Source organism: Megascapheus bottae, chromosome X (assembly GCF_031878675.1).
Source record: "Megascapheus bottae isolate mThoBot1 chromosome X, mThoBot2.hap1, whole genome shotgun sequence".
NCBI classification, from domain to species: Eukaryota; Metazoa; Chordata; class Mammalia; order Rodentia; family Geomyidae; genus Megascapheus; species Megascapheus bottae.
Window position 1 is genome coordinate 84,319,522 of NC_143547.1, and position 17,435 is coordinate 84,336,956.

Consider the following 17,435-nt stretch of genomic DNA (forward strand, 5'->3'; position numbering starts at 1 on the left):
AAATATCACATTGAAAATAAACTATAGTTTAAAATTGTATTCTGGTATGATAATGCTCAAATTGTAAATTTATAAGCCATGATTGTTGCTATGATTTATTTTTTGCAGGCTTTATTTTTAGCATGCGAGTGTGCCAGTGTGTGCATGCATGTGTGTGTGTGTGTGTGTGTGTATGTGTGTGTGTTCATGCACACTCAGACATGCAACCCCATATGAGTTTTATCCTATTCCATTATTCTTTTCTATAATTTTAGCATATTTAGCACTTTTGGACTCAGACTTTCGAGCTTTGGCTCATTAAATTCATGCCTCTGCTATGTGCCCATTTTTCCTTCATCTAATACAAATTATTTTCTTCATTAAGTTTCACTTGAATACTCTATCCAATCAGAAGGAAAGCTTGAAGGAGGTGATCTTGGCATGCAGTAGTAACATCATCTTTTATACTACAGATCTACTGAATGTATCTCTGAGGGATGTAGCCTGATAATCACATTCTGACACAATGTTATAAGGTAACTTGCAAGTGCTCACTGTATGAGAACCAAAGCTTTAAATAATGTGCAACACAGAGAACAGGTGATTCTATATGTTGTAGTTCTGCCTTGGGCAGAATCAAAAGCAAGAGAAAGTACTATCTCATTCACTTGGGGGAATCCTTAGAAACATGAGAATGAATCCATTGGCTGCATGGATAGCTACCTTAATCATCAGTCAGAAAAGATCACTTTCTCACTTTCATGTGAACACATTGGATCATACGTTGTAAGTCTATGATAGCTGATTTGTCTGATCAGTGTTAGAAAATTAGACCAGATAACAAGTAAAACATAGTACTAGACTAGCTGAACTATTACTGGATTAGCCAGAATGTGACATTAAGAAAAGTGCCAATCATTAACTTATTATAATAATTATTTCCAGAAAAATATTGTTATTTAACAAGTTAAAAAAGGTATAAAAACATCTTTTTTTGCTTAGAGATGAAGTGATTAATTTTCTGTTTTCTATTTATCTAGAGTCCTTAAAGCAAGTAGTAGTGGAGGTTTCTAAATCTATATCTGGATTCTCCCTGTCCTGAATGGGTAATAAGAGGACATGAAGGAAGCTTTCAAATGTCCATAGAGTTGAATTTTACTTTAAGTGAGAGCCTATTGACAATGTTCTAAAGAATTTGTTACTTTGAAATAGTTGTTAACTAACATTTGGTATAAAATAAGTTTTAAAAACATCTACATATTAGTGACCTATCTAAAAAGCAATTTCTGGGTATTTACTGCTATACAGAGCTTAATTCCAATTATGCAAATGAGAAGAAAAGGAAATAAAAAGAGGTTTAGGAAACTGTCACCTCCATTGGGTATCAATAATATATTAAGACAGCCTGGAGAGTCAAAGAGGCAGATAAATATAGTAGAAAGCAGAAATACCTATTAACAAAAAGGCGTTTCTGTTTAGCTTGGTCTATAGTACGCTTTGCCTTCTATCTTTCAAAGCTTATTTCACAATCATTTCTCAGATTCTAGTTCATTATTGTTATTATTGATTTTGAAGTGACATGCTTAAAACCCTGTTTATATAACACAAGAAAAGTATTCACATATATGTGACCTTATGTATCTAGGTTTTGCACTATTGTAATGGTGATTAGTTTTGCTTCTGGCAGTTTTTCTTATAGGGGAAAACAGATAAAGGTAACAGGTAATTTTATGGAATGAATATAGTCTATTGAGAATGTGCTTTTGGGGCCGGTAACATGTCCTGGTGGTAGAGTGCTTGTCTAGCATGCAGGAAGACCTGGTTTCAATTCCCTGGTACCACATATTTAGAAAAAGCCGGAAATGGGCTGTGGCTCTGTGGTAGAGCTCTATCCTCAAGAAAGCTCAAGTACAGTGTCCAGGCCCTGAATCCAAACCCCAGGACTGGCAAAAAAAAAAAGAGCGTGTGCTTTGGAATCAAACATACTGGATCTCAGATCTAAAGTTTGTTACTTGTTGATGGATAGAATTTGTGAAATTTACTCTTCCCAAGTCTCTGTTTCTTTATTTGTAATATAAGAATCATTCTTCCCAAGTCTCTGTTTCTTTATTTGTAATATAAGAATCATTCATGTAATCTCTAGGGATTTTGATGAGAAAATCCAGTAAACTAGCTGAATGCAAAATATCTGGCAGAGTGCTTGAGAAAATATCTCTCCCTATGTGGCATACATTATCAAGTCATGGAGCGAGTTGCCTGTGATTATATATATATATATATATATATATATATATGATTATATATGCCATTTAACATTAGCAGTAGTATTTGTTAATTCTATGTTCATCCTCATAAGTAGTGGGTGAAATGTAGGTACAATCCACTGGCTTTAACATTATGAATGAGATGAATGATCTGCATTTAGAACACATTCACAAAATCCTTTATTTAATGAAGTACATTAGCTTCTTTTCACTTATAAATAAACTATAAGAATAAAAATGCTAAAGGAAAAAATTTAATATAAATGATGTGAATGCCTTTGATTATTTTTAGAAATTTATTTGATTTTCTTTAAATGGGACAGTAGGAGAAATGATTCTGTTGCTTCTAATATTAAAAGGACAATACAGAATAAAGGAACTGCACCACAGAAGCAAGAGTAACTGTTTATGAATCTGATAGCTTGATATTAGGATAACAGAAATGGATCTCACAGTTACTAAACCATTTGGGATGAAGTAAGATACAGGAAGAAGTTCCAAGCCTATGGATTTTCAAAAAGTTAATAGTGTAGTTAGTGATTTTAACTTGAGCTGAGATGTTACATAAAAAGTGTTTACAAATATTTTATATCTTGTAGTTTCTCTAATTTCTTTGATGAAACTATCTCTGATAATTTAGTGTCATTCATATTATCAAAATTAGACTTTGATATTTTCAGTATGATATGTTCCATGGATATACTGTGTGTCAAAAGAGTGACATGACTGAATATTTTAAAAACTAATTTAACAAACAAAGTCTTTGTCTTTTGAAGTCAGAAGATCAGTGGAATTTTTCTTTGGAGGAAAAAAATCAACAAATCATAAGTACAATTTTACTGCTTTTCTGATTACAAGAAAGCTTTTAATGATCTTACGACTGGGGTACTGTTTTCTACTCACTCAGGGTCTTCAGCATCAAATAAAAATAGAACATAATTGTTATAAGGAGCAGATGGTAGATCTATTAACAGACAACACATCTTCTAAACATATGGCTGAGCAGGTTAACTAAAGGATAAAAATGGTGAGATCTGTGTAGAAAACTGACAGCTGTAAAATATTTTCTTTCTTTTAAAAGACATGTATTTGAGGAAAATTCACACAATATAATACTGTGTCTATGAGCTGTTTACCCTCAGGACTCTAAAATTGCTAAAGAGCTCAGCTTTATTCACAATAAGGGTCATGGAGAATGAATTTACCCCCCAAAATGACAAAAGATTGAGATGTCTTTGAATAACTAGGGTGACAGTGAACAAAAGTGTGTATCGGCATTGTATTTGTAAAGAACACATTTTAAAAGGCCCTGAATATACTGAAAGAGCCATTGTGATGATCAAACTAAAAAAAATCTGCAAGAAAGGGCTTTGAATGACTCAAGTTATTATCCTTAATATTTTTCTCTAACTACTTTTATGTGGTATTTTGATGCCTTAATGGATCTAGAATCAGTTGTTCTAAAGGACTGCATTGATGTAGGTTTTGTTTTCTATTTTAAAAGGTATTTATTTGCTTTTTAAATAATAGAACTTGAATCAAATGGGCTTCTCAAATTTGTTCCTTTCTCCAAATTATTTCATCTATGTAGCCTTGGTAATATTATTACCCAAATCATTATTCATGTTGAAAACATATAAAAAAAATAAATGGCAATTGTCCTGGAATAGCAGGAAAAAACTGGAGAACTTTATAAAATCGTAGAAAGAAAACAAAAAAGAAAGCAAAGAGAAAATAGTATAGGGAATTTTCAATGTTTCCTCAGTTTTCCTTGTAAAATAGAAAAATCGGGATATTGGAAAATAAATAGGAACAATAAAAATTGTAGGCCAAGATGATATGAATTTAAATGAATGTATCTATAAAAATCTGTCAGCACATAAACAACATCAATGAGAAACATAACACTTACCTATCCTCTGTAATAACTTTAAGGTCAAATGAAAAATAAGTTTAAATAGCACCTGTATTATTTTTCCTCATCTGTGTCTGTTTAGAGTTATATTCTAAGTGCAATCAAGAGCCAAAATAGCTTACCAATTGCTGTCGTTAGCACAAATACTTGCTCCATCTTTTTTCCATCATTGTAAAATGCCAGATACCAAGGCCCTTGATCCATATATTCTATGAAACCTGTCTCTTGGAGCGAGGTTAAAATTAGGTTCCTAGGAGAGTGCTGGGTATCATCCGATCCTTTAGAGTCCTGCTTCACCAATTGTTTTCCATCCATCAGCTTCACAAAATCAAACTATAATAAATATAAACACAAATAGAGATCTGAAGTAGCTTTCCTTTTAATTAATTAATTTTGTTGGTCATGGGACTTGAACTCTGGGCCTGGGGCTGTCCCTGAGCTCTTCAGCTCAAGGCTACTGCCCTAGTCCTTGAGCCACAATGCCACTTCTGGTTTCCTAGTGATTAATTAGATATAAGAGTCTCATGGTCTTTAGAGCCCAGGCTGGTCTGAATTTGAACCATGATCCTCAGATCTCAGCCTCCTAACTATTCAGGAGGCTTCAGCCACCTAGCCCAGCTTACTTTTCTTTTTAGACTGATAACCATTTCTAATTTCAATAAGTTTATTCAAAACACCTTTGCTTTGGGGGTCTGCAAAGTGGGCTAGGTTAATGAGCCATAAGTATATTTAATCTCAAAAGCCTTTATTAATTTTGAAAAAGTAATGCTATTTTTAATAAATATTATTCAAAATGGTTGCTTATAAACAAAAACATCTAAAAAGAAGAAAAAAATATTTATTATTATGTAACAGTAACTTGACATTTTACTGAAGTGTGTAACAGATGAAATTGGAATAAATGCTTAGGAATGCGACCTTTACAAATTAAAATCAGTTTTACTTTTTAAAATAAATAAACAGCCAAAAATTTAAGAACATTCATCATAATTTACTGTCTTTGTGGTTACAGATCCAAATATTCAAAGGACTGGTTTTGATCTAATCAGCACGTTTCTTTGCACATTCATCTCTTAAGTGTTACATTTGAATGGCAATCTGATTTCCTGTCTATTCTTAGCTGGAATGTAAGGGTTTGGCTCTTGTCATGTCTGCCTGGGAAAAAAAGCATAGGCTAGATATTTAATTCTTTATATACCTCTTAGAGAAATCAAAATTCCAAATAGTTTAATGTAGGAAAGCGAAAAGGCTAGTGAAATAAGAAAACCAAGGTGGCTAAGGTTTATAAAAGGGCTATGTAAACCATGGAAGTTTTTCATATTGGAGTTATGAACTATTGTTCATAAAAAAATTTATACCTGTAAGACACAACCTGCCTTCTCAACTCAATTCCCACAACTGTCTGATTGATGTGCACTCCTTCATTGAACAAGCAGGTGAGGATATACTGAACCACTGAAGAGAGGAAAGGCAGTGAAGCTAAGATGAAAGGGCTGGAAACTCCAGATCATTCTGTTTCAGGAAGCAGGGATTGAGTTTCAAGTATTTTCTTAAACCTGTTTTCCTGAAACTGCTCTGGTAAAATGTATTTTTTATTTCTCCATACCATCTTTATTGTTATTAGTTTGAGTGTATTTTGGAAAGTTCTTCGTTGCAAAGATTTTCTTTTTCTGCTATCTGTGACTCCTACAGCACTTCATAAATCACAAATTGAATTGTTCAACCCACCATCCACTAAAGGAGTTTAAGAAAATACCTATTATATCAAATACCTGAGTGTGTGTAGGGGGAATGTTTCTTCTGCCATAAATTCCCAGAAGAGAGTCCTTGGCTAAAGAAATATTGAATTTCAGATATATAGGATGGTGAATAGTAATCTGGAAACGCCAGAATAAGCCAGGTGGAATGGTCTGCATAACCTGTGCACCAATGTCGACTTCTCCCGTGTCAATTGCTCGTCCCTTCTGAAACACTGGTTTGAAAAGCAAAGAAAATTACATTTCAGATTGATCTTACTTTATATAAAGCAACAGTTTCTTTTTCAACTTTTCAAGAACAGATCCATGAAAACCACTTACTCAGCTTTTTCTTCCTCCCCACACCACCCATCTTTCAAGGTCTTGTCCAAATTAAATAGCTTCAAAGGAGCCTTCTCTGACCAAGTACTATGTCAGATTCTCCTTTTTCTTAAACTTCTATCGCATTTATTTCAATCAAGTTGATTCATTTTAACCATTATTTACTGAGTTCTGTGTTGGTAGGTACAAGAGTTACAAAGATGAATAAGATGCAGTTTGCTCTCAAGGAGCTTTGAAAATCACTGAGGAAATAGGATATGTATACAAATAACCACACTATGAAGAAAAATAAGTTCTCTGGGTATCCAACAAGTGAAAGTGTTTGTTGAAAGGATACTCTTTGTTCCTGTCTTTTAGTTACCTTTTGCACTTTTCACTATCTAATATAACATAAATCTTCATTATTTATGATTCACTGTATTTTCCCCAATAGAATGTAAGCATTATGAGATGGAGGACTATGGCTACTTGTTTCATTCTTCATCTCCAGAATCTAGAAGAACATAGGTAAATGCAGGCAAATAATAAAAGAGACCCATATATACATATTTAATTAATGAATCCAAAAATTATTATAGGGCATAATAGTGGACATGCATTTTACATGCAGAAGGTCAGTGTATCAACAGAGCTTCTGGAAAGGTCAGAACATGGAAATGTAAGTTTGAACTAAAATGAAGAGGAGGGACAGTGGAAAGTTAAGGGGTAGGCTATTTGTTTACACAGATTGAGTTGGACATAGGGATGGTAAGAAATAATAATTTCACATTCTGCATTTCCTTGGATATAGAAAGGATTTACTCAGAAAATGATAAGAAGCTATTAAAGGTTTTTAAGAGGGACTATTGGGGTTGTACCTCAATGGCGGAGTACTTGTACAGGATGTCCAAGGCCCCAATTTTGATCACAAGAAATAAAACTTTTAGATACATTGGAGGAAATAATTTTGAGGCCAAATATGGGATGAATTAGAAAACAGAGCTACAAAAAATAGGAATTACAGGATTCAACTAGAAGGACACAATGACCTGAATTGAAGGTAAGGACAAGTAGCTCATGTAGAAAAGGTACATTTCAGCAAAAAAAATAATTTATGGTGAAAGAAACAGGAAAATACAAGAAGCAATGAAAGGAAGAGTCTATAATAGCATTTCTCAAACATTAATGTGTATAAGAAGGGGGCCTTCTTGTTAAAATACTGAATTTGATTCAGTAGATCTGGAATTAGGTATTTTTTTCTTTTTTATTAAAGAATTTATTAACATTGATTTTTACATCATATTTCAAATGACATATTTAACAAACAAGTATTCAAGAAGGGAATCTCTATATACAATCACTGGCACTTAGATTTTAGAACATAATTAAAATTAGGCTGAGGGTTTGGACATGTTATTGGAAATATAAACACAACTACATAGAGTTAGGTATTTTTTGAAAGTTCCCAAGTGAGTCTCATCTTGCATGATCCATACCTCAAATTCTAAGAAGCAACATTCTAGAGGACTTAATGTGTGACAATTAAAAGTGAATCAAAATTGCTCCCACAATTGGGGTTTGGACCATTTAGACAGGGCTGATTGCAAAATAAGATACTCGAAATGAGTAAATATATGAGGGGTGTTGAGTTTTGACAGTCACAAAATTTTCTTTATTGTCATATTTTTAAATTATTTATGTCCTCATTTAGCACCTATTTCTATGGAACCCTTTGTTATCTCATAGTAGGGAGAAAAGTAATACAAATAGGAAAAGAGAGAATTATATTGCCTTGATTTGAAGCAAGGAGGATTATACCTCAGGAGGGTAGTTCAATTTGGCCTCATTCCATACCACCTTGGTATTTTTCCACCATCAACTCTGTCTCCACACCACACAGTTTAAAAACACACATGGTCCCTGTCCTTTGTGTTCACGCGATATAAAATTAACAGCCCATTAAGAAACACACCTGCAGTGACTTTATTCAGAGGCCAATGCCTTGCAGCATGTAACTCCCTAAAATACCTCCATTATTGCTTTTTGTGTTAAGGCCAAGAGTAATAACTATTTTAAGAATGTTCACTGTTAACTGTTAATAATAGATTTCAAATGCAATTCTGAACATAATTATGTATTACAGGACACATAATTTTGTAGAATTGACATTTACAAGAAAATACGCCCTTTGAGATAATAAATGACCAACTGAGGACCTTATTTTTCATTGAAAGTTACTTTTATCCATGCAAGACAGAGCAATTTGGTCCCAAAAGGGTTGATTATACACTTAACTCTTAGGGTCCTAGAACTGAAAAACAATTCCAATGGGCAGAAGTTTAACAGATTTTTGTAAAGACACTTTTGTTCTCAATTTACTGTTCAGTTTATTAAACTATCTTCATTAGAGTGTCTTAAATGCACCATTTTATAGTGGAGATAATGCTGTAGAGCAAGGAAAATACTGTAGGAACAACAAAGCATACTTTTAGGTGCTTAGAACCGCTTTTAACAAATAAATATTTTTGTTTTTAAAAATCTGGGCAAACAGACTCAAATGAACATAGGCTCAATGGTTTCCCCCATTTGTCATAATCAGTAGAAACCTTGGGCTCTCCTAGCAGAGATTTACAACAGAACAAAACCTAGATGCATAAGGCCATATAGTGTGAGCTAAATGAAAGGACCTCCAGAATATAGAAACAAAAGCCATATAATGAGTGCTTGTTGTCCTTAATGTACTATCTTATCTCTCATCTCCTTTGCTGTCCCTTGGTTATCTCATAGTTACAGTGTTTCATCTTGTTATCTGATATATTGTTTATATGGGTTTTTGCTTATTTGAAATCAGATGGGGAAGGGGGGAAAACAAGATGAGGGGCAGGGGTGAGGGGAGAGAAATGTGGACCAAGACATGAAAAGGGTGTCAATGTTTGTGAAGTAATGCACCTTCTATCTGGTGCATATAATGTAACCCTTCTATTAATTACAATTACAATAAAAATACATGGAAAAAAATCTGGGCAAAACAAGATGATTGGGAGGGGGTGAGGGAACAGAAAATGGCACAAAAACATGAGAAGGAGTATCAAAGTTTGAGAAGTAATGAACCCACTACCTGATGAATATAACTGTAATCCCTCTATACATTACCCCAACAATAAAATACAATTAAAAAAATAAATTGAAACTTAGCCTTAGTAATGGGACGACAGACAGCAGTTAGAACCATATGAAATTGTGAATTGTGAAAGTGTTAATTGTGTATTATACGACAGTCATTGAGCACAAATGTTTTTGTGTTTGTTTTGGCTGATCCTGGGACCACTTGATTCACAGCTCTACTCCCAGCTGTGTAGTGGTTAATTGGAGATCAGTTTATCATGGGCTTTCCTCCTGGGGTTGGCTTTGAACCTCAATCCTCAGGTCTCAGCCCTCTTAGTAGCTAGCATTACAGGTGTGGGCCACTGGTTCCCAGAACAAATGGACTTTTGTATTGCGAATTACCCCTGTCTTTTCAAATTTCAGTTTAGAAGGGAAGCTTACATTTTAAACTTTATGTGAAATCTTCCTATTTTTAAAGATTGATCCAATTAAAATAAAACAACATAGACCAAGCATCAGAATCTCTAGTGTGCATTCAGTTTACATTTGATCCTGAAACTGTCACTGTATGACTTAGAATCTTTATTATTTTTTGATCATTCCATATTTTCATTTTTGGGTGCTTTGTTCAGTTATTTAAAAAGACAAATCTACTATATTCCTTTTTTTTTGCCCATCGTGGGGCTTGAACTCAGGGGCTGAGCACTGTCCTTGGGCTTTTTTTTCATTGCTAGCACACTGCCACTTGAGTAACATCAACATTTCTGGCTTTTTCTAGGTATGTGGTACCGAGGAATCAAACCCGGGTCTTTGTGCATGCTAGCCAAGCACTCTACCACTAGGCCAAACTCCTGGCCCCTGTATTCCTTTTTAATACTTTTTTATTCCCTGTATATATTTTCAATCTTATAGTTTATGCCTATCTTTTAACTGTGATTATTTTGTAATATGATATTTTGTCTGATAATACTACTATTTCAATGGATCTGATTTCTATGACTTATAATTTCTTTTTTGGGGGGAGGGAGTTTGGTCGTGGGGCTTTGACTCTGGGCCTGGGCGCTGTCCCTGAGCTTGTCAGCTCAAGGCTACTATCCTACTCCTTGAGCCTCAGTGCCATTTCTGGTTTTCTAGTAGTTAATTGGAAATAAGAGTCTCATGGTCTTTAGTGCCTGGGCTGGCATTGAACCATGATCCTCAGATCTCAGTCTTCTGAGTAGCTAGATTACAGGCATGCACCATTGTGCCCTGGCTAATTTCTGTTGCTAATCTCCATGATGCCTTCTTATTCCTTAAATATCTAGTTGTCTTTGTCTCCATATTTGTCAAATATATTTATATTTGGAAGGTTTACTTGCTATAGTAAGTTATGTACTATGTTATCTCTCATCTCTTTTGCTGTCCCTTGGTTATCTCATATTGTTACAGTATCTCACTTTGTTATCTGATATATTGGATATATTTGTATTTGGTTATTTGAAATTGGATAGGGAAGGGGGGAAAACCAAGATGGGAGGTGGGGGGGGAGGGTAATGGGGACCAAGACATGTGAAAGGGTATCAATGTATGTGAATTAATGTACCTTCTATCTGGCAAATATCATGTAATCCTTTTATTAATTACAATAAAATATATTTTAAAAAATATTTTATCTACTTGTCTCAGGAGGAAGATGGAAAAAAAGTACAGATCTACCTTTATCCAAGATCAATGTTTCTGATTTATTGAACCATGGAGCATGAACTGTAAGAACCATAATTAATAGGTTCATTTTAAGGTTATAGTTTACTAAGAAAGAAATCTCTCCTATCCAATACTTTATGTGTTATGTGGGTCTAGGCTTTTAAATTTCTATGTCCCTTACCAAATTTGGCCAGCAAAATGAAAACAAATAAGTGGTGAAATTGAGAAATACCCTCAATGCCAAAGCAACTTCTTTCCTACTTACTATGTTCATTTGATGTATATTCCTTCAGTTTTGCCCTAGGAATTATTTATCCTCTTACTAGTTTTATATTTTAAAGCATTTTTGTTTTTATTGTATTTAAGTTTATATATGTATATATATATACACTCTCAAGCATATAGATACAAATAAATGTATAAATATATTGTACCATCAAAATAAATAAATAAAAACCTGGAAAAAAACTGGTTGATGGTTATCAACTAATATAGAGAAGTCTTTGGGAATTTTGGACTATGTTTTCCTCTATATTCTATAGCATTGTATGTTGAATATTAATGCTACATAAATGTTCACTAAAGTCACTAATTCAAAAGAAATTTAAGAAGCTGTGTTGCATAACTTTCCTGACTACTATTATTATTGTATATTTAGAGCATACATGCATAAACCATTTATGAAAATTCCTTGTAAATATGATGATCCCACCTTGGCAAACTGTACATTAAAGTTAAGACAAGGTAGCAGGGTGGCTCATGCCTATATTCCTAGCTATTCAGGAGGCTGATATCTGAGGATCAAAGCCATCCTGGGAACTAAAGAATGTGAGACTCTTATCTTGCATTAATCACTAGAAAATGAGAAGTGGGGCTGTGGCTTTAGGGTAGGTCAGTAACCTTGAACTGAAGAGCTCGGGGACAACGCCAAGGCCCAGCGATAAGGGCAGTATCCTTGAGCTGAAGAGTTCAGGGACAGCACCAAGGCTCAGAATTCAAAGGCCAGAACCCACCATAAAAATGGTAAGAGGGGGTAGATGAACAGAGATAACAACATAGGAATGAGCATGTGCATCATAATTTAAAATAGCAAACCAATTTACTTGAAGAAATTTGATATTAGAGAAGGAAAATTCTACTAATTATAAGAAGATGGAATATTTTTCAACCTCTAACCCTTTAGGGCTTTTTCCTCTGAAAAGAAGGTATTTCCTTGTTAGCAATCTATACTACTAAATAGCATGCCCATTTTACTATCTCTCAAATTAGTTACAAATACTTAAATTATGATAATTTCAGTTGATAGTCCATATTTTTTTCTGATTGTAGCTCCAAAGTGAAAAAACTAAAAGAACATCACATGCAAGAAATCAATAAAAATATGATTTTGGAACTCAAATGTGAATTTGAATTTGTTTGGAAGACATTTTATATAATTATAAGTAAGTGAAATAGATTTGGTCCTTTCTTTATAAACTATCAACAAGAGCAGTAAGGTACACCTTTTTTTTTTAATATTCACGTTAAAAGGCCCAAGAGGACCTATTCTCCAACAACAGAATACTTTTCCTTGTACAAATTTGGAATAAAATTCAGAGAGCCATGAATCATATCACACTGTGCAGTGCTATAGTTATCACAGTCTTACCAATATCCACCAATTTAGTCTGAACTAAACACTCTATTTATAGGTTACAACACAGGCATCAACTGCTGAGCAGGAAAAACCAATGGCAGATACACTGTGTTGAAGGATGGTACACTAAGTGGTGGTAGCTTTGTTCAAAACAAGAAGGTCAAGCTATCTGGCAGTTAAAGCATGAAGCAAGGAATTGATGACAGACACTGTAATAGGTATACCCCTTAAATTGATATTTCCTATATCTACACCTAAACACACTTGGATACAACTAACATGATCATTTTTCTTGCCAGTCCTGGGCTTGAGCTCAGGGCCTGAGCCCTGTCCTTGGGCTTTCTCAAGGCTAGAAGTCTACCACTAGAGTTCTACCACTAGAGCCTTAGCACTATTTCTGGCTTTTTTCTTTGTGTATGGTACCGAGGAATTGAACCCGGGTCTTCATGCATGCTAAGCAAGCACTAGATCTACCACCCGGCCCTAACATGATCATTTTAACTTTGTCATATCCATTGGGGTTAGTAAATATATTCTGAACATATATTCACACATATTTTTTCTATTTAATATGATTATATATGCCACATTAAATGACTGTACACAAAACTCAAACACTGGTAGAATACAATGATATGTAGTCATTAAAAAGTGCCATTGATCAAGATATATTGTATTCATATACTCTTTTGTGAAATGGCAAGAGGGGATGGAATGCAGGAGCAAATGAGGTAACCCAGCTCGAAAAGAAATGTACTCATTTAATGGGGACCAAGACATGTGAAAGGGTATCAATGTATGTTAATTAATGCCCCTTCTATCTGGCAAATATCATGTAACCCTTTTATTAATTACAATAAAAATATTTTAAAAAAGAAATTTACTCATTATGTAACTATAACCCCTCTTTACATCAACTTTACAATAAAATAAAAGTGGCAAGTGTTTTGTACTATGACCTAAAGGTAATAATAAAAATTTTAATTAAAAAAAGCCTAAAAGTAAGTGACACCTCAATGAATAAAAAAGCAGAGTTTATTACTAGCCAGACACTTGTGGCTCATGCCAGTTATCCTATATATTCAAAAGGCTGAGATGAAGAGGACTGAGGGGTGAGGCCAGCCAGAAGAGAATTCTGCTAGTCTCCAAGTCCACGTAAACAGCAAGAAATTCATGTCTGTAGGTTTAAACTCCACCTACAATGAAGAGTCCATTATAAGGTAAAAATGACTAGGTTAAAGGCTATGATATTGTCCATAACAGCAGCATGAATATTCTTTTAAGGGTATTTGAAGATTCCACGAAAGATACAAGGTACGTCATCCAAAAAAAAGTAGAAATGTGTTATCACTGTCTTTATTCTTCATTTCATCCTATACCATGTTCAAAATCTTGAAAAGACATTGTTATGGTCTTTCAGTTGAAAGACTCCTAGTATATGTGTCTCACAATTTAAGTTCCATTTTCTTTATGGTCCTTCAAATATAATACTAGTTTTACAGTAACAATTTTTCATGAAATTTAGAATACCAGTTCTTGGAACAAAGTAGTATGTGAAATCAACCTATATTCTCTGTGATCAAATGCTATAAAGATATTGAAAAGGAGTAACGAAAATCTACCATTTCTATCTATGTAGTTCATATAATTCTTCCTATAAGAACTATTGAAGTAAATCATGCATTCAATTCTCATTCATTTCAGTACTTGGAATTGAAATCAGATCCTTACTTCCTGTCCGCCCACTTTTTTTTTTCTCAATTCTTGGGATTAAAGCCTGAGCCTTGCTCATCCTAAGCAAATCTGCTCTGTTGCTGAGCTAGACCCAACTCTCAGTTCTTCAGGAACAAATGCAGATGTCTATCAAACATGTTTTCTGTATTCACTATACAGTCTAAAAGAATGAAAGGAAATAGGATATTTGCATATAGTAAGCACTTGGTACTACATGAATGAACTATCAAAGCAATATTGAAAATTATGCTTGTATTTGCTTATTTGAAATTGGATAGGGAAGGGGGGAAAACAAGATGAGGGGTGGGGGTGGGGGGTAGGGAAATGGGGACCAAGACATGAGAAAGAATATGTACCTTCTATCTAGCAAATATAATGTAACCCTTCTATTAATTACAATAAAAATATATGAAAAAAAGTAATTTTGATAGTCTATTTTGACATTTCAGTGGAAGGGTTGAAGTTTTACAGTTCTCATACGATCTACTGACCATTCTGTAGCAGTTTCAAAAATTAATCTCCAAATACAAGGCTCTTCCTACTTGATATACAATCTCACACAGTGTCCTAGTGTACCACACAAATTGTAGAATTTGTGTATACTGATTACATGAAATAGTATCTTTGAACTTCCTTGATGAAAACCAAAATTGATAGAAAAATCAAATTCATTATCACATTGTTATATACTCAAGTATTTGCTTATAGTCATGAGCAATGTAGGAATAAAATAATTTGCTAAAAGAAAATAACATTGACATGTATAAAAAGTTAATGAAAAAAGAAATTAATAAGTAAATATGGACATAGTCAATACAAACCTATCTAAAAACAACTGAGTAAACAATTTCTAGGTTGCAATGCAGCTCACTGGTACTGGATATACATTCATCCAGCATTTAAAGAAACAATTGCATGGTGATCTACTTATAGATTTGCATAATAGGGAACTGTAATACTCCTGTATGTCACCTATATATAGACAGAGGAAGTAGATAGTAAAGAAAAAATGAAGGAGGGGGTGACACTGTTCAAAAGGATATGTACTAATTTCCAGATAGATATAGCTGTAACCCCTATGTAGATTACCTTTACAATAAAAATTTTTAAATCTTAAAAAAGTAGATGGTAGAGGTATCTAGAAGTATCAGCTGTCCTAGTTTGCCATACTTCCACAGCTTTGCTATCTACATTTAGGATATTAAATAATGTCAAGTTAGCACTTCTTTCTAACAAACTCCACTGTAGCTACTACCAGTATCAGTAGTTTACATACAGGTATCACTTATTGATCATTTAGTATGTTTTCTTTTTCTTTTTCTTTTCTCCCAGTCCTGCTGGGGCTTAAACTCAGTGACTGGGCACTGTCCTTGATCTTTTGTGGTTAAGGCCAGTGCTCTACTACTTGAACCATGGCTTCACTCTCAGGCCATTTCCTTATAGCCATTAATTGGAGATAACAGTCTCACAGACTTTCTTGCCCAGCATGCCTTCAAACCCCTTGAGTAGCTAGGAAACAGATGTAAACCACTAATTCCTATGAGCTCCTGCATCTTATTTTTAAAACATGCATTGCCTCTTTTATTCAATGTGTGTCATATGATTTGATGTCTCAAAGTATCTCTGAGGGCCATTTCTCCTCTTAGCTTCTGCTTCCTCTGAGACTTCAGTCCTTTCTCAATGTCCTTTCTTACTAGCATCTTCAGTCTCTCTATCAAGCTTCCTATTCTTTGTTCTTTGTCTTCAACACATCTCTCTTCTTTTGAAAGAAAATAAAATAACTCGTTTCTCTGTCTACTTATCATTCTATTTTCTCCCTCACTTCCTTGCCGAACTGTATCTATCTGCTGCCTCCATTGCCTCACGATGCGCTTATCATTTAAGCTATTATCATCTGCATTTTCCTTCTACTATTTTTCTATTCTCCTAAATATGTACACCTTAAGGTCACTGGCATTGAATTATCTTGTCTTTTGAGGCTTAGTTCAAACCACTAAAAGGCAATCATTTTTATGTCTTTTCTTTTAAGCCTCTAAATATCTAATCATCTTTTTTTCTACAAGTTGTTTGCATGCTATTATGTATTGTGTGTATACGAATGCTTGCTTCTTCTATTTCTCCTATTTAATTGGGACTTACTCAAGGCCAATAGACAAGTCTTCCGTTGTTAACTTTTAGTGAATTTTGTACAGTTAAAACTTGGGTGATAAAACACTAAATAAAAATCATGAATTTACGTGCTTCAGAATCTCAAGATTTAAATTTTACATCCCTTGCTGTATTGTTTATTGTTTTAGGGGAGGGACATGCTATGACCATGAATCACTATTCTGTCCACCCAAGATTTCAGTTTCCTCCTTCTCCAAGAACAAAGAAAGCTAGATTGTATCTGTTCTGAATAAATTCCTACAGTAGACTACATAAAAGAAATAGGAAAAGACAACTCAATGACAGGGAATATAAGTGGCACAAGAAAGCTGCAGAGATAAAGCCACAGACTTATTATTACAACTGTTTAGGCAAAAATGGCTACTTGATTCTTATCTGTGGGACTGTCATTTATATACGGAGAAAATGTACAGTTGTGCAGTAACTCGTGGAACTCTAGAACTTCACTTTCAAGAGTAAATGTCCATTAGATAAAATTGTCATTGTCTTTATAAAATTGCTGGTAAATATTTGAACTTACTCCAAAAATAATACAGGTTAAAAGATATAAGTGGATACTAAACAAAATCTAATGTACAGATGGCTCATTAATTTCCACAATGGTTTGGACCCTCCAAAAAAAAACCCAGCGTACTTTAGGAAAAGACAATCCCACAATTATAGAAGGACTAATCTAGAAAGTTTAATATACCATTTTGTAACATACCACTTCTAGCATTCTTCTCACATGCACAATACTAGTCTCAAGACAGACTTAACTTCTTAAGGCACAGGAGAGATGTGTATTTGTATATAATAAGTCAGAATTAAAGTGAAATAAGAATAAAATGTTAAACATATATGACCAAGAACATTTAGCATTAATTTTTTATACAATAAATAGGTTTGCCTTT

At 34.0% G+C, this 17,435-nt stretch overlaps 1 protein-coding gene across 1 annotated transcript in view; it reads right to left on the reverse strand.

The window, feature by feature from the left end:
- The window catches only part of Tenm1 (teneurin transmembrane protein 1), a 336,137-nt gene that overhangs the window by 275,193 nt on the left and 43,509 nt on the right, over window positions 1-17,435 (reverse strand). Inside the window, exons 4-5 of the mRNA XM_090327164.1 lie at window positions 5,931-6,130; window positions 4,281-4,491 (exon numbers count right to left, since the gene is read on the reverse strand). Of these exons, the coding sequence (XP_090183290.1) occupies window positions 4,281-4,491; window positions 5,931-6,130 (411 nt within the window). The remainder of the gene's footprint in view (window positions 1-4,280; window positions 4,492-5,930; window positions 6,131-17,435) is intronic.